The 18,146-nt window shown below is 43.1% G+C and overlaps 1 protein-coding gene and 1 long non-coding RNA gene across 9 annotated transcripts in view; one reads left to right on the top strand and one right to left on the bottom strand.

Annotated features, from left to right (window-relative positions):
- Positions 1–18,146, bottom strand: part of ADARB2 (adenosine deaminase RNA specific B2 (inactive)) — a 390,457-nt gene that overhangs the window by 13,251 nt on the left and 359,060 nt on the right. For all 8 annotated transcript variants that reach the window (XM_081163583.1, XM_081163586.1, XM_081163584.1 and 5 more), the window contains 2 exons: positions 16,571–16,739; positions 5,057–5,238 (listed from right to left, as the gene is read on the bottom strand). In XM_081163583.1, the coding sequence (XP_081019709.1) occupies positions 5,057–5,238; positions 16,571–16,739 (351 nt within the window). The remainder of the gene's footprint in view (positions 1–5,056; positions 5,239–16,570; positions 16,740–18,146) is intronic.
- LOC308569812 overlaps positions 1–18,146 on the top strand; it is a 116,587-nt gene that overhangs the window by 25,536 nt on the left and 72,905 nt on the right. The window lies entirely within an intron of this gene.

Below are 18,146 nucleotides of genomic sequence, written 5' to 3'. Positions count from 1 at the left end.
TGTAGTCCCAAAACAGCTGGAGGGCCAAGTTTGGCCATGCCTGCCTTAGAGGAAAGATCTGGGTTTTTTTTTAGCATCAGCACCACCTCTGTCAAATGTAGAACTGGATCGGTGCCATGGCACTGGGGGGGGGTTCTACTCCTCCCCCCCCCAATTCCCTTTCCTTAGCATCACTTGTATGCTTCCCTTTAAAGTTGTTAGCCCCTAAGTTGTGGGGCAGGAGTGTGGGGAAGGAGGCATCTATATTGCACTTGGTTTATCTGCTCTTAGCCATTTTTGGAGGGGGGAAGGTTGACTTAAGCCCCAAAAAGAGCGGACACAGATCTGCGTAAAACTGGCGTATGCTGATGTAAATGTCCATATGCATGTTTACACATGATTACTACAATTTAAATAGGGATGCGGTACGTCTCAGCACAGTGGGGAAGACCGTGACCAGGTCGCTTGTGAATGAATCCCTGCTGCCCAGATGTTATCGATGGGGAACTTCAGGCTGTTCTCCCTTCTTTGGTCTCCTCCTTTTTAAACAGCCCTTCAGATAGAGGCCATCTTCAAACAGAGCGCTTTTCCCTGTACAGCAAACAGTGCATTGCCTTCTTACTTGATTTCCATCAAGGAACTAGTGTATATACAATACGATATACAATATCTTTATTGTCATTGTCCTATACAGAACAATGAAATTGAAAAACTACATAAAACATTCAAAACCCCTTAGAAACTCTGGTATGAGGGATGTGTTGATGCGAAAGGTAAACCTACCATTTCCCAGAATCATGGCCCTGATCCAATTTCACCCAACCCACCTGCAGGCACTTTTAGGCAATTTTTTAAATTAAAAAACATAATCAGGAGATTTGATGACATAACTTTCCCACATAATATTTAGTTTGGTCCTGAGACTCCTGCAATCCTGAATGAAGTGGGGTGCATGTCGCAGAAAAGCAAGCGTCTGATTGTGCTGCAGGAATCCAGAGACTTTTCTTCTTATTATTATTATGAGAAGGAAAGTGCTGGTGTTTCCTGTGCATGAAAATAGCGTTCCTCCATGAAATGGGAAGTAAATGTCCATGCTGCTGAGTTGGTAAAGTCATTAATGTTCATCATTTGACAGCTGAACACAGTGCAGAGCTCAGCGACTTGGAGGGCGTATAACAGGGAGTATAAGATCGCACATATGGGCTCTGTAGATAATCCTGGTGAGATGCAATATGGCATCTCCTGCACTGGTCCCTGGCTCATTTATAACACACAGCATCTGAAATCACATCTCCCACCACCTCCCCGTGTGCATGTGTGTGCGTGTGTTTGTTTTACACAGAAGAGCTCAGTGTGTTTGACAGATGATGACCATGATTCGGTTTTTTCAGAAACCAAAGCGTAGGTTTTAATGCATATGTTTCTATTAAATTCATTTTGAACCAGGTAATTATTATTTTTTAATGCGAAACTGGATTTTTTTTAAGGATCGAAAGGGAGGGGGGGAATCACTTGTTTCTTTAATAATTTATTTTTATGCGCCAACATGCCAGTTCAGAAAACAGTACCAGATACCTCACTGTCACAAGCAGTATACAATATGGATCGGCCTTCCCTAACCCGGTGCCCTCTGCATATTTTGGATTATACCTGGGAGCTGATGAGAGTTGCAGTCCTAAATATTTAGAGTGTACCAGGATAGGGAAGGCTGATGCAGGTTATATAAGTGTCAATGATTATGTTAGGCCAGTTCATCTCAGTAAATTACCCTGCAGTAATTCCCTACATGGGCTAAGTATCCCCCCTCAGAGTCAATTGGAAATGCCCAAGTAAAACTCATTGACAGCTGTTTAAGATCCTTCGCATTTCTTGGCTTGCTGTCATAAGTAATATCCATTTGCCTGGCTAAGAGGCAGTACCCTAAACTAGTATATACAGATGAGTTTGGATGGAAACATAATTGAGTTATCATCTCACACAGGGCTTTTAATCACATTTATGTCACTCTAATAGCAATTTCGATTCTTTCACCAGGATAACCGATCAGTTTGTATCTCCTCCCCCCTTTTTCTTTTAAAGACAAAAACTACCAGAGATATAGTAATATAACTGTGTGTGCTGACACTGTCGTGCTATTTAAATATTTCCGTGTTGAGTCTATTGCAAGCAGATCTGAATGTATGACTTGACACTAATGCGCCAGTCTCTGTCAAGCTATCACCCAAAAGCTTAGCAGATGGAATGCCAGAATATGACAGCACTTGCTACGATAAGGCCTGCCTGGAATTAAGCCACAGGTAGAAGAACAAACATAGACGCAGCAGCCCTAATGACCAGAGGAAAGCAAAGCATTCAGTCAAATTAACAGCTTTGCATACATGCATTGACAATGAACGCAGAATACAAAAGCAAATTGCACACTGTCTCCAGATAGCTACTGTCAATATAGAGAATCACTTCTGATGGAAAACAAAGAGTAACAGAAACTTGTGGAAGCTAAAATCCAAGGATCAATATTTGCTGATTTAGGAATGGAGACTGCGAGAATCTAATCCCCTGTCTTTTCTCTAAGAAAACTTGTGGAAGGAGCTGCAAGGAATTTGGAAACATTAGCATACCCGCCAAGTGTCCCAGGGAAAAATGGGAAATCCTGTTTTTTCCTGTGAGATTGTGGTGGCCATTTTTGGTCCTGTGATCTCTTGTGCCACGATCTTACCCCCCAAAAAGCACTTTTTGGCGGGACAAGATCGCAATGCGGCTCACATGACTTGCCCGAGAGCGTGTCCTGGAAGATGCACGTCCCATTTTTTTATCTGAAATAGTTGGACGGTATGCATTAGTGCTGTAGTAAAGCACCAACCCTGTGCTATAGTAACTTCCTCTAATTCTACTCCAACAGGGAAGCATTGGCTTTGAATCTGGGACCTGTACAATGGTCTCATTATATCAAATCTGACATGAGGATACATTTTGGCCTTGGGCAATCACTGTCTCTAGGCCTCAGTTCCTCATTTCTTAAATGGGAACCATAAATCGACTGCCTCAGAGGTCTGTTATGAAAGCTAAATACAGCGAAGCACCTCACAATTAAAATAACAGTGGAAATTATAGTAGCAGTAGTAGTAGTAGTAATAGTAGCTGGAGGTCTTCCGATCAGCAGGAAGTCTTACAGAGGTCCCAAAATACCTTCTAGTCTGTAGACAAGGCTAGAAACAGAGGGAGAAGTTGGCTAAAGAGGAGAAGACCTCTGGAACACAGTTCTATTAAACTATTCATTGTTTAACTCCTCTGATCTGTTTAGGTCTGCTGCCAGGACATCATGATGTTGTGTGTTTCCCAGTCCTTGGCAGAGGCAACCAATGGTGTGTAGAGAAGGAAGAAGGGAACGCCCAACATGATGATGTTATGCCATGTGAAAACAGGAAACTCAACACAGGGTTGCAGTTTTCAGTGGCAGCCCAGTTTGGGGTATAATCTAGCCTCCCAAGTGAAACCACCCATAAATCTACCTCTTACCTGTTGGTCATCTGCATGAAGATTCTTCGTTTGCTTCACACCCTGGCTTTTTGCAAATGGATTCCCAGTTTGTTCAGTAATTCCCTTCCCTGGTACTTAGCTTAGTTCATTCAGCTGATGTGCTTTAGCACACCACTGAATGGGGAATAGGTTTAAATCTGTTCTTAAGTAAATTTTATGACTCAAGGCTCTAGTTTGGTTTTAACACTTATGCTGTGGCTTTAAAGTATCTGGATGAGTGGTGATATACATACCAAAGGGCCAAGTATAAAGGAAAGATTGCTGTACTGGATAATGATTGCTTCCAACTATATGGCCTTTCAGGTCAGCCAGAGATGGGTTTAATCATGCTCAATGGTGCAAGCCATTTTTAAGAAGTCTAGTAGGATTCGGTCACAGAATAAGCCATCACCATCTGACTTCGAACTTGTGGAAGTTTTCTTTATATAATGTGCTTTGTTACGTTGTGGTACAACCAAATATGATCCTCTGCTCTTTGACAACTGGATCCAGCAGAAATCCTGCTAGTATTACCAAGGGGTATGGAGCGATGCCCTTGATCAGTTTAAGAAAAGTGGTGCCATAGCTTCTGCCCTGGCTTATAAATATATCACAGTAAAGATTCTTGGGACAGGAATTATTTGTGGTGGAGGACAGCCACTTCCAACAGGAATGGAGGCAGAGAGGTAAGAAGAATCTATTTCAGTTAGTATTGCAATCCTATATAGACCAACTAAGTTAGTTCTTGGTATAAGCTTTCGTGTGCATGCACACTTCTTCAGATACACTGAAACAGAAGTTGCCAGATCCTTCTATATAGTGAGAAGGTGGGGAGGGGTATTACTCAGAAGGGTGGTGGGAATGGGAGATTGGCAGATAGCTGGGATGAGCCTGTTGACGACTCTTAACGACTGTAATATGTCTTACAGGAAAAGGCAAGGGGTGAGAAGGTGAGAAATGGCTTAGGGTGCTACAGGAAGGAATTTTTTTATTTTGACTATGGCAGACCAACACGGCTACCTATCTGTAACTGGAATCCTATATAGACTTACTCCTGGGAGTAAGACCCATTCAACAAGGTAGAACGGGGTTCCCCAACCTTTTTTGGATATGGGGGCACATTTGGAAAGCTAAGAAACCAGGGTTAATACCACAAAATACCCATTTCACAGAAAACAAACAAACATCCAGGTGATGTTCAGCACCCTCCAAACAGACAACTCCCCCCAACGGAGGCCAAATAAACAGGGCTCCCCTCAAAATGTGACCCCTCCCAACCAAACATCAAAAAATTGGGAGGAACAGGGGGACCTTGGCAGGCACTGAGGGTGCTGTGGGGGTCCACAGACTCAAAGTTGGGGACCTCAGCAGTAGGACCTACTTTTGGGCTGTGCTCTTAGTGTGGTAGAATGTCTAATCATCAGTAGCATCAAAGGAAAGTGAGAAGGAAGCAAGTTTCCCAAGCTGTGAAGGGACACTTGGTTATGTTCCGTGTAGGAGCCCAACAGCACCAGCAATGGGGAAGCAGGCGGTTCATGCTTCCAAGCAAGGGTGTCCTTACCACTCAGGAGCAGCTGATTGCGCCGGTATGAGGCTGGCAGTTGACCGACATCTTCTAGTCTATGGCTCATTACCCGTGAAAGGTGTCCGGTGTGAGAGAGGCTCCCCACAATAATGCTATGCAGGTACACAGGCTCGATGAAGTAGCTGAGGAGAGCACCTTGTAAGCCAAGGATGTTCCACCTGCAAGAGGAATTTGGCAGTGAAAAAGGGGTTCGGCAGGTGATAAAATAAGATACGAGAGTGAGAGAGAGAGAGCACCCTTTTTTCATTTGCCTTTTTATCCTGGAGAGAAATAGCGGGCATCTTCAGCTGATTCCAACTGTAATTTTTGTGACAGATGATGGACCTTGATGTAGGCCAGAAATTCAGAATTCCCTAGCTCAGGAATGAGAACCTTACCTGTCCATAAGAACGTAAGGAGAGTGACCCATCACATTGGCCAACCATATGCCCATGGGAAGCCCATGAGTAAGAGCTGAAGGCAACAGCACACTCCTCCTGCAGTTTCCAGCAGTTGTTTTGCAGAAGCAGACTGCCTCTGGCAGCGGGTGTATACGGAACAAACAGGCCTATCTCTAGTTGACCTTTGGGGACTCTCCAAAAGCCATACACCACTGTCCCCAGGCCACAAACCACACCAGTGCTGCTCCACACCCTCCCAGTATTCTTTAACCTGGCTGAAACCACATTTGAACTGTGATTATCTCACTTGCTTTCCTGGAGGGAGGACAAAAAGATACGTTTGTGGGTGCATGTAGAAGCACCTGGTTTTTCCATGGCTGGAATTTAGCCTACCACTGGCATGTGGCCCCAAGAAAGGTTGCCCATGTGAGATGTGGCTCTCGGGCTGAAAATTGTAACCCCCTGGACTCCTATTCAGTGAAGATGCCATCCGTGCACACGAAATGGAAGACTGAAATATATGCATCTCAGCTTAATCGTAGCTGACGTTTCATATTGGATGGAAGCTGGATTGAGGGGAAACATATGAAGCAGAAACATTTCTCAAGAAATGGTGGGATATGCATGGATTGTGGCTAATATCCTGTGTGTTAGAATTCCTGCTCCATGATTGCAGTCATGGGTTTTTTGTCTATCACATGACAGTGTATGTTTTGATTCCACAAAGTGGGAAGTGACGGAGACAGGATGTTTGTGTTACTGTGTTCCGTGAAGTGGAACTATTGTCCTTTGTTTTTTCTTTTTGCTGTGTGATGCTAGAGAGAGAGGGAGCCATGTTGCAGTGCTCCGTGTGTGTTTATATGTAAATAAAGTACCGTAGATTAGCCAAAATGCTGAGTTACTGAGGTCTATCACGCAAGGTGTGCAAACTCTGCAGATCCCTAAGTGTGCTGATGTCTGTTGGCATTGGTTGCTGTGATGTTTGGGCTGAAGAAGCTTTTTGAAGCTCCCGAACGAATGACCAGGGGGGAGAGAACATGCCAGTCGGGCATGTGTCTCTGTTAGGGTCCTACTCTGTGTACTCGTTGTCAAACACCTGGCGGAAGTGGATTGGAGCCAGAATAAATGTGATGTGTACACACAGTCTTACATGGAGGAGAATAGAGGTCCTTGTTTGCCTACATGGATTGAGAAGCACCAGGGTGGCGATGGTGGTAATCGAAAGCAATGTAAGCTGCAGGCAGTGCAAGAATTCTGATTCTTCACCCTTTTGCTTTTGAAAGCGACACTCACCCCTCCCCCTTCACATTTGGTTGGGGCAGATCCATCTTAAAACATACCAATCTGCTGTCGCCATTCTTAATCTGGCCCTTGGTTTCTAGGCATTCATGTTGACTATTAAGGCCCTAAGCATCTTGGGTCGATGGTACCTTAGAGAACTCTATTTTGAGCATTCCTGTGCATGAACATTTCTAGGCAAGGCTCTGTTTCAGAAGCCTTCTACATCTGAGATTGGAGTTACATGGACTCAGTTTTGAAGCCCTCTGGCTGACCTTGAGCCAGTCACTCTCTCTCAGCCTAGTCTACCTCACAGGTTTGTTGTGAGGAGAAGCATTGCAGTACCTTGAGCTCCTTGGAGGAAAGGTGGGATGAATGTGATAAACAAATACAATTAACCCACTAAGAGCAGGAGCTTTTTCAGTAGTGGCTCTGTTTGTGCAATGCTGTCCTCTATGAAGCCCATGGGGCTCTCTGCTGGTCTTTAGGAAGACTTTAGGTGAAGACTTTTTATTTTCTTGTGGGGTATAAATAACCAAAATAAGAGCAACAATAACATATGTTAATTGCTTTTCTCTGAACGAAATCAGTCTATGCATTTACAAAAAGCCTTGCTCCATTCTTGAGCAGCACTCCTGAAATGCTTTATCACAAAAATTGCGGGGTTTTTCCCCCCCCAAACTTAGTTGCTCATGAGCTGAAATATGCTTGACATTTTAGAGCACTACAGAAAGGGTTAGAGAGATTTTGCTATTTAAGGCAACATCCAGTGGTTGCTGTGCTTTAAAAAAAAAACGCATTTAAAGTGCAAATCTGTACCAGCAGGAAGCATTATGTAGCTAATTTCTTACATCATTGTTCTTTTCATTAATTAACATTTCTCAACCGTTAGTGCAATAATTGCGGTGCCTCTGTGCTGTATGTCTCTTTCCATGATTAATAAGGAGCCATTATACTTCCCTTTCCTGAAGCAGTCAATTAACACGAAATACTTTCCATTAATTACTGAATGTTTAAAACCAGCATGCTGTACCTGGAGAGCAATCTGCTCACAGAACCTGTGACAAAAATTGCTTTCAGAAGTTCTTTTGAAATTTTATTCCACACGCGAAAAAGAGCAGACCACAGGCAGTTTAGTTGGCTATATTAATTTGCTTCAGAAGCAGGGTCTGCCAATGAGAAACATCTTTTAATCTCATGGAAGACAAGGCAGCCATCTGGCTGCTGAGGATTTTGGAGTGAGACTGCCCCTCTCTCTTCCTCTCTAAACGCAGGTCATTAAAGTAATGTGTTCATCCTACATAAAACTCAAATGGAAGATAAAAGGTAATATTTATATACAAACAATTTAGTCCCACCATTTAAACAGTCATTGGTTTTATGAAACATTTGCTTTGCTCTTATCAGATTTGCATACCTTTGTGGTGCCACTGCTGCTGAAGAAAAGATATGCATAGATGTGTGTGGTCATTTGTCTACCTGTCTGTCTCATTTAGGCTACATGCTGTATAGTGTACACATTTACTTGGGAAATCATGGGAGTTACTTCTGAGTGGACACACAAAGGATTGTGCTGTTAAAGGCAGAGCTTAGCTGGAAAAAACCCTTCCAAGAATGGAAGCATGGAAAACAGTGTCAAATTCTCTGAAGTTATACAGTTTGGGATTTGATAAGTAATAGACTAAAATCATCAGAAAGCAATGATTTATTCGGGGTAGAAATATGTGCATGAACTCAGTAACATTTTTGATGTTCAGATTAAAAAACACCTGCCTCATTTAATTTGCTGGAAATGAAGAAGCATAGTATCTGCACAGGGGGGAAAATATCCAATGTTCAAATATGGCTACTTATTGGCTGTAGGGAAAGCTCCGTTGAATTGGATCTATCTAGTCCCAGAATGATGTCTTCTTCAACAGCTAGTATTCAGACGCATTTGCTGTTTCTAAACATGAAGATCCACTGAGCAGTTGAAGAGCTCTAACCACTTCTGCCCTGCTCCCCGAGAAAAAAGCTACTTCATTTTGCAATTCCTGTTTCTCCAAGACAATGTGTGGCTGCACTTGCTCAGACATTTACCCCACAGAAGCTTATCATGTCATGGCATCACTAGGCACAGAGGAGGAATAATTACAATTGGTTGTTAGAAAAGGAGGTACAAGTAAGAAGTTACTAAGCTGTGAATGCACATATCTTCTCGCTTTATCATGCAATAAAAATACAGTTACAGCACAATTCCAACCAAGTCGACTCAGAAGTCAGTCTTATTGAATTCAGTGGTGGTTAGGATTAGGGTCATGGGCATGTGAGGTTAGGGTCACAGCCTTAGCTATTTACTCTATTTATATATCACCTTTCAGCAGGGCTTTTTGCAGCTGGAACTCAGTTCCGGCAGCTCTCAGCTAGGCACCATTGCCATGATAAGAGAAAAAGGGAAGAGTTCATGGAGAGTTCTGGCAACTCTTTCTGCCTTTCTGTATTTAATTGAGCAGCTCTTTGGCTAAATTTGAATTGATTGATTAACATTCACTCATACCCTTTAAATTACCCCCTCCAATTGATTAATCAATGAAAGCAGTTGTTCCCAAACTTTTCCCCACATGGACCACTTGAAAATTGCTGAGGGTGTTGATGAACTGCTTAATTATTTTCCTGCCTCTTGTAGCAATTGTAATGGTCTGTGCGAGAAGCTGCATGATTTTTAATTGTATATTATGGCTTCTTTTGTTTCTTATATATGGTGTTTTGTTGTATTGCAACTTGAATTCCATAGAATAGAAGAAACAAAAGAAGCAATGGATATAAATTAAAAATCAGTATGAATATTCAATGTGATGGATGTGCTATTTCCTGTCTTATACCACAAATCCACAGACACACCATGGACCACGTAACTGAAGTTTGCAGAGCACAGTTTGGGAGCTCCTGAACTAAAGCTTTACTTGCAGAATCTTCTGATTATACCGATTCAATATTGCAGCCCCAGGTAGTGAACTCATTTCAAAGCCCAGAGAAGAGCTTCTGGAAATCCCGGACCAAAAACCAGGAGTAAAACCACTTTTATCATGTGATCTTCTCTTCAAGTGAACTAGGCCTAACTGGGTAAAGGAAAGTAAATTAGCTTTAGTCATAGAACAATTTATGCCTCTTCAGGAACAAAAGTATCTATGGCGAAACTCAGTTCTGGAGGAGGTTTGCTTCTGTTAGGTGCAAGAATGCTGCTGTGATTTTACTGCTTTCTCCATGGGCAACGTTTTCAAAATTAACATTATTATGCAGAGTAAATGTGCTGTTACATTCCAGCTTCTCAATATATCAAACTGACTTGTCTAGGTAAGACATATGATGGATTGTTTGACTTTCCCCCCCTAATTGTGCAAGACTTTTAAAATGCCCCTTTCAAGGACATGTTCCCTACTTAGATAACATATTTTAAATAACTTTTGTCATACTGGAAAAGAAACCCGCTGGTTTACCTGCATAATGCATGGATTTAAACCAAATTATCTCCACAGAACCCAGGTGATATGAACTGGCTTAAAGTACACTGTGGACTGGGCTGTTATAGCTCCTTGTTTTTGATATGGGGAGTATAACACTGGTACTAGGGGCTTTGTCCACTGCCATTACTTCTATATTTATTACAGAAGTTGGAGGTGGTCATTCTGCTTTCGGTACATCTAATTCCTACAAACATATGTGGTCCCCATCTGTCTATAATTGAAATGCCAGTAATGACATGGAAGATATCAGAGAGAAGCTAGTCTTCCATTCAGTAGATGACACTTCCTTTTAAAATACCGTATTTTTCTGTGTATAACACTCCCCCCGTGTATAAGACGCTCCCTATTTTGGGGGACTCAAAATTAAGAAAATGGGGGAGATTGCCCTCTTGTATAAGACTATCCCCCCTTTTTAACATTATTTTTTGGTAAAAAAAAACCCTAGTCTTATACACGGAAAAGTACAGTAATCCTCTGCAGCTGCCTAACATTGCATTTAAGAATGGGAGTTGCTGTCCAGGGTCCTGAATGCCAGCTCACGAAAGCCCCATCATGTTTGTTGTTGTTGTTTAGTTGTTTAGTCGTGTCCGACTCTTCGTGACCCCATGGACCAGAGCACACCAGGCACTTCTGTCTTCCACTGCCTCCCGCAGTTTGGTCAGACTCATGCTTGTAGCTTCGAAGACGCTATCCAACCATCTCGTCCTCTGTCGTCCCCTTCTCCTTGTGCCCTCCATCTTTCCCAACATCAGGGTTGATGAACCTGTTCATCAACATCAGGGTTGATGAACCTGTTCATCTTGGGTGCCCTGCTCGGCATAGTTCATAGCTTCTCTGAGTTCTTCAAGCCCCTTCGCCACGGCAAGGCAGTGATCCATGAAGGGGCCCATCATGTTTACCTATGGCAATAGACCTGGGTGGATCCAACTGCTGAAATGGACCATCAGTTGCTGTCCCAGGTTCTGGAACACCAAGCATGATTACCTCCAGCAATAGTAGGGGCATCCAGAAAGAGTTTTCCTGGTCAACCTTTACCCCTTTGCTTCACCCCTACAGTACGCAATGTCACTTATACTGTGCTGGCTCTGCTCTTCCTGAGTCTGATGTGCACCATCACAAGGCTTTCCTGTTTACTATGCTGGAGGATCATGCAGCCAATTATCAAAGCTTCCTCCTGTATTTTCACGCAATAAGGATTGTTATTCATGGTAGTCTCCAGTCTGCAGAACACCTGTGGTTTTTCTAGTTACATGACAATTCAGCTATTATTGGTTTGGAAACTGGAACTACTACATTAGGGTTTGATCTGTATTTTAGCAGTGGGTGGTTCGTCTTTTTGTATCTGACAGTGAAAGACCAAGGCCAAATTCTGATTGATGCAGAAAGGGGTTAAGTAAGAAGAGAGAAGATTGCAAATAGACTTGTATCATCTGTGCAGATTGTCTCTGGTTGGGGGAGCTAGTTGTGCTAATTGATTTCCATTTTCATTAATAAGCTGCAGATTCCAGGGTCAAACCTTCCAAGCCAGCATATGCGATCCTGATAGTCTTTCACTAAAAGACATGCAAAAACTTCAATGTTTTTTATAGTTATCTTGGAACATTTCTCTTGCATGCAACTCATTTTGCTGAGATCATTGTGTAAAGCAATTGTGCTTTAGCGCTTAAGGCTTTTCATAGGTGGCATTAAGCTTTTCAGGGTCCCAGTGGAAAAGGAAGGAAGACTCCCAGCAGATTGGCCTGGAAAGTCTGAAAGATGGTGCCCATGTACTAATCCAGGGGGTGCCAATATAGCACTTGTGAGCACATGATAACAACTTTATTATTTATACTGCATCCATCGAGGGTATATGCCCATGGAAGCTTTCTCTGATGCCTGCAGGGTCCCCCTCTCCACCCACCCATCTCCTGAAATTAAGCTTGAAACAAGAATTCTGTTCTAGCCAACAGTGTGTGTTTGGCTGCAGTGGGGTGTGATACCCACAACACTGTTTCTGGTTTGTAAATGTATCCCTAGCCCCCAGAAAGTCATTGACCTAGGTACCAATCAGTGGACAGAGGAGACATCTTATAAAAAGCACATACACTACACCCAGGAAGTTTTAGAAATTTTAGATCCTCCTCTGGACAACTCCCTGTAGCTTTTTGTTCCATCTGCTTCTCAAATTGTCCCCAAACAGAAGTGCATTCCACTTTAGCTTCCTGTTACCCATATATAATGTATTTTGTCAGCACATTGGCAGGGCCCACTGACGCTGCTGAACCCCACACTGGGAAGTTGAGTCTGTGGAGTTGCCATTTTAAATCATATCAGGATAATTGTGGGGAATTGTAAATCATGGCTCCCAGTTGCCCAATGGCACTGCCAGCTAAGTCTGTGGCTGATATCTTCCAGCAATATGATATTAGACATTTCTGATGTTCTTAAAATGGACTTGGAATGCAGAGGGTAGCACTGAATTTTAATTTACTTGGGATTAACATGCACAAAAACTGCTGAATGCTGTGAATGATAACTGAATGGAGGGAAATGCTTTTTTGATGTTGCTTACAAATACCTTGTGAGCAAGAAAGTATGATAACAGCTGTTGGGATAAATTATTAATTGTGCATTATTTGCTCAGCTCCAGTAATTCTTTCCAATATATCAGAAAACTGCTACTCTGGTTCTCCTTCTCTTTGTAAGTCATGCAAAGTAGGCTGTTTTCAAGGTACTGGGGCCAATGTTCTCGATGTGGAATTTTTCTCCAAATCGCTAAAACCCCCGAAGGACAATTCAATCAAAGGACTGCTTACTCAACAATCTCATTTAGGCATATATGAATTCGTTTGAGCATTTGGACCCAATGAAAATCAAATCAGCCAATATATGAACACATGAGATCAGTGGTGTGCAGTGAAATTTTTCACAGGGGAACATTTAGGGCCAGAGGCACTAGCTTGTGAGGGTGACATATGTGTGAGCATCACACCTCTCTCCCTAAGCAAGACAGAAGCTTCCCAGGCTTTGGGAAGGAGGCACCAGGCTTTAATACACCAATTTACCAGGAACATTTAGGGGACTAGCCTAAATGGGGAGATATAAGGATGCCTACCTTCCCAGATATATGTTTCTGTTATGGTGATGTTATGGACTGGCAGGATGCAGAGAAATGGTGGGAGGCATCAGCTGGGGAACCCCCAAGGGAAGAAAGCTCAAAGCCAGGGTACTGGTGGTGGAGCGGTGATGAGTGGTCAGAGAGAGAAGAGGGAGCAGACTGGGAGGAGAAGGTGTCAGAAGTTGAAGAGGCAACAGGGTATTGTGAGCAGGAAGCATCTGTGGCAGAAAGCAGTCCAGGACCAGAGGCAGAACAGGAAGTTGGAGAGGGGGAGGGCCAAGAGGCAGTGATGAAGCATACTGATTAATAAGCCAGTGGCTCTCCCCCTCCTGCTATGACCAGCTCCCCTCACCCTTGGTGCTTTCCTGAGCTATTTTGTTTCTTTGAATAAAGAGAGTTAATGTCAAGGCTGGAGTCAGATACAGGTTAGCATGAAGAAACAGTCAGTTGTCAGTGAAGTTGACTCTTTATTCAAGGAAATGATATACAACTCAGCAACACTTCCCAGTAGGTCTTATCCCTGTAGAGCAGTTGCCAGAACTAAAGGTCCCACCTTCCACCCTTTCTAAGGCTCCTCCCTCCTAGGCCTAATGAGCACACCAACTTTTCCCGGTAGGAGGTAGTTGCGAGGACTGAAGCCTTCCCACAGCTCCCTAAGTCGTCTCCTCTTCCTGCACTCTCTCTGTCTGGCCCTCAGGACTCCCAGGACTCTCCCACCTCTCCAGGACACAACTCTTGCAAGCCTTGCTCCATGCCTTCCTTGAATGCCTTTGCCTGGCTGGAATGTGTTCTTGAACTGTGATGGTGCCTCTTGCTTGCCTGGCTGGAAAGATACGTACGGGTGTGTGTGGAAATATCTGATTTTGTATGTGTGTATGAATGCATGTAGTCTAGGTAAAATTGGATACACAGTCCCTGTCTGTTTTGCTACCTGTTCTTGGTATCCACTCCAGCAAGCCTGGTCTGCTTCCTTCAAAGCTCCTGTGTGAGTTCAGCCTCACCAAGACTGGACAGCAACATGAGCAGTTTCTTTCCTTTGAAAGGTGGCCTATACATTCCACTCAGTGCAGGGATGCCACCCAAAATAGCACTCCCACAGTGAGTTCTTCCTCACCCTACTGCAACATCTAGCATATAGGGTGTGGTGTTATTGAGTTGTGAGTTTCTCCTGCTCCCATCAGGCACGTCCAATGGCACAGAGCAGGAGCAAGGAATCTCGCAAGGTGATGTCACTAGACATCAAGGCTGGGAGGGGATGGCAGGAATTATGACATTTCTGACAGCATCCTTGTGGCATGTGTAATGCGTGGAATTTAGAGAGAAGACAGGTGGAAGATGAAGTAGGAAGTCTTGACAGCCAAGAAACCTGGAAGAGTCTGAGCCTCACCTCCAGACTGAACTCAGAAGCAGAAAGAAGTCCCCCAGGGAAGGATCTCAGATAGAACCAGGGATGCTTAAGGGATTTGGTTTCTGTGAGTTCCAGTGCAAGTTGACCTGATCTGCACCTTCTTGAGTAAAGCACAGATTGAAACAACTATCCTTTGGAATATGCACTTTTCTTCATTTTACAACACAGTTCTCCTTTCAAAAAGTACTGAAATGCTTTAAAAGCATATATTTTAAGGATAAAATATGTTTAGAATTTAAACATTAAGATTTTGAGGGTACTTGAACAAGAGTTTACATATATATTTAAATATCAAGTTTTGTGTGGGTTAAAAATAATTTTTTGATTCATTTGGAAATGGGATGGAATAGATTCATGAATGAACACATGTGAAATGGACATGGGCCACAAATAGAGTGATCTAGCCATTCCTAGAAAGAGCCCTGGTGGCGGGTGAGAGATCACTAAGGGGAACTTTACCTCTATTGCCTATTTACCTCTATTCTTCTCACATTAACATGTTAAGAGCTGTCTAAAACCTGAGTTCATATTCATATCATTAATAAGTCATAACATGCATAACTGGAATACTTTTGAACATCAAAACAAAGATTTTGCCTTTGATCCTGGAAACACAGAACATGACACCAGATTGCCCTATTTTACAGCTGTGGATGAATGTAAGAAATCTTTAAATACTGTAGACTGATTTTGTAGTGGATGAAGGCAGGTTTCTTTGGAGAAAACGAAGTTCTGGACACTCTGTATTGCAATTGAATTTTCCGTCAATATTAAATATAATATTGGTTTCTGAGTTTATATTTAATTTACTGTCTATTGACATTCAGAAAAACAGAGGCAGTGACAATATGGTTTGGAACCCTTAATTTACTTAGTCATTCTCTTCTGCCTGAAATTTGATTTTGAAACTCTGGTCATTCTTGGAAGAAACAGGGAAATTGTGTTGGAGAGTTTTCCCTTCCCTCTTTGAGAAAATTATTACAACAGGGGAAGATTTAACCCAACAATATTATTTTGCAATATTTTCATAGTCTGTGTGTCAGATTATTTCAATATATCACCATTGGACTTTTTCTCACTCCTATGATTGGATCAATCATGTAAAAAACAATTGTGACTGTACAATAGTCAAACAGATCAGCTACGAAAAGTGAGAGCAAAATGTAGCATTTTTGTGCTGTAGCATCAAACCATCAGAAACAAACAAACAAACAAAACCTCCTCCAAAGAGCATTACCATCCTCATATGTACAAATCTTAAGGCCTGTGCATGGTTTCACATTTTATCCTTTGGTTTGCAGTTCTTCTGTTTTAATTCAGGAAGGATTCAAGTCTATCATTAAACGTTGGCCTGAGGCATTTTGCACAGTGTGTTCCACATCGCAATTGCCCATCCAGTGCTCTTCGTGAACCAACACTGCATACCCCAGAATCCTCTACAATGCACAATAGGGTCCTCGTCAAGCAAGTCAAAGTCCTTGAAGCTAGACAGTCTGAAAACCACTGTTCTGAAACATCTGAGGAACAGATGGCAACCACCCCAGGGGAAGCCTGAGTTACCAAAGATCAAATCTATCAAAATCCTAATAGCTCTGATCCAGTGGTGGCTCCTGTATATATGTGAGAGAGCTGATGCACGTGGAACATATTCTGATATCGAAGTGCATGGCTGTGGCAATGTTCATGATAGGTGGTTATGGTGGCTACCATTTCCTTAGGAGTTAATTAAATTTCCCACCAGAAAACAATCACCGTTTATAATTTTAATGACATTTCCATGCTTGCTTGCTGCCCGACCGCTTAGCAATTTCACTATAAAGTTACCTGGCAATTTTGTCCGTGCAAGACATGGTGACCAGCTGCTCCCCCAATAACACGCCATCCCACATTTGCACCGCACTGGGATATCGGGCTGGAATGGTTCCTTCCCCAGATTCAATCTTCGTTCGAAGGTGCCCACGGTACTTTCTTACTATGTGCTTAATGCTGTTCACTGGAATGGAAAAAGGAAAGAATAGAAAGGAAGCGTCATCAATGATACAACAGATCAAGAGCTTTTATATTTATCTTCTAAGGTGAACAGTGATGGGCCAAGTGGGAGCAGAAGGCAGCTGTGGCAGTGTCCTGCTTCCTTCCCTCTCCATAAATACAAACTGGAATTTGCACATTAAAGCTGTACCCTATACACATTTAGCAGTGACAAACCTAGACAGCATCTTAAAAAGCAGAGACATCACCTTGCCAACAAAGGTCCCTATAGTTAAAGCTATGGTTTTCCCAGTAGTGATGTATGGAAGTGAGAGCTGGACCATGAAGAAGGCTGATCGCCGAATAATTGATGCTTTTGAATTATGGTGCTGGAGGAGACTCTTGAGAGTCCCATGGACTGCAAGAAGATCAAACCTATCCATTCTGAAGGAAATCAGCCCTGAGTGCTCACTGGAAGTACAGATCGTGAAGCTGAGGCTCCAATACTTTGCCCACCTCATGAGAAGAGAAGACTCCCTGGAAAAGAACCTGATGTTGGGAAAGATTGAGGGCACAAGGAGAAGGGGACAACGGAGGATGAGATGGTTGGACAGTGTTCTCGAAGATACCAGCATGAGTTTGACCAAACTGCGGGAGGCAGTGGAAGACAGGAGTGCCTGGCGTGCTCTGGTCCATGGGGTCATGAAGTGTCAGACACGACTAAATGACTAAACAGCAACAATACACATTTACAGGGGAATAAGCCCCATTGCATTCCACCAGGGATGGGCAACCTTGCTCAGCCTGAGCAACCTTTTGGGGGCCACATTCTTGTGGTAGGTGGCGGCAAAGGCAAAGATGGGTGGAACAATGAAGAATACTTTTGTACAGTGGGTTCGTTTCTACTAGGGCTGGGCGATATCTGGTTTTCAGCATCGTGATATATCAGCAGCTAAACATTGCGATATACTGATATATGATGATGTCTGAAATTGGAGACTGGGCGTGCAGTTGAGGGAAGGAGCAGCCATGGATATTTTGCATGTGGCTGATATACACAGAAGCTCTATTTGCCTGGGCAAAAGTAGAATTAGTTGGCTCCAGCTACTGTTGGTCTCTCTGCCTTTTGCCCTATGGGTCCCAATGGACCCCCCCCCTACTGCCTAATTCTCTTTTCCTGGATGCTTTAGGCTGTGATTTTGCACACTGAACTCATGGGACTGCTGCTGAGTAGACATGGATAGGATTGCATTGCCAGGCTGTATCCTGCAATTGGCTTCCTAGCTTCTGGCTCATTTGTGTCAGATGCTGCCCGCTGTGCAGGATACGTCCTGAGAAAAGGCAAAGCACCTTTTCTGCCTTTGCCACAATTGCAGGTGTCAGCTGTGCAGACTGAGCACAGCATCCCCAGTTGGCCTGCCATGCTACCATC

This window comes from Podarcis bocagei (genome assembly GCF_964188305.1).
Source record: "Podarcis bocagei genome assembly, chromosome: 12".
Taxonomy (NCBI): domain Eukaryota; kingdom Metazoa; phylum Chordata; class Lepidosauria; order Squamata; family Lacertidae; genus Podarcis; species Podarcis bocagei.
The sequence above is the reverse complement of the archived record's forward strand: the minus strand, read 5'-3'. Positions and strand labels throughout refer to the sequence as shown.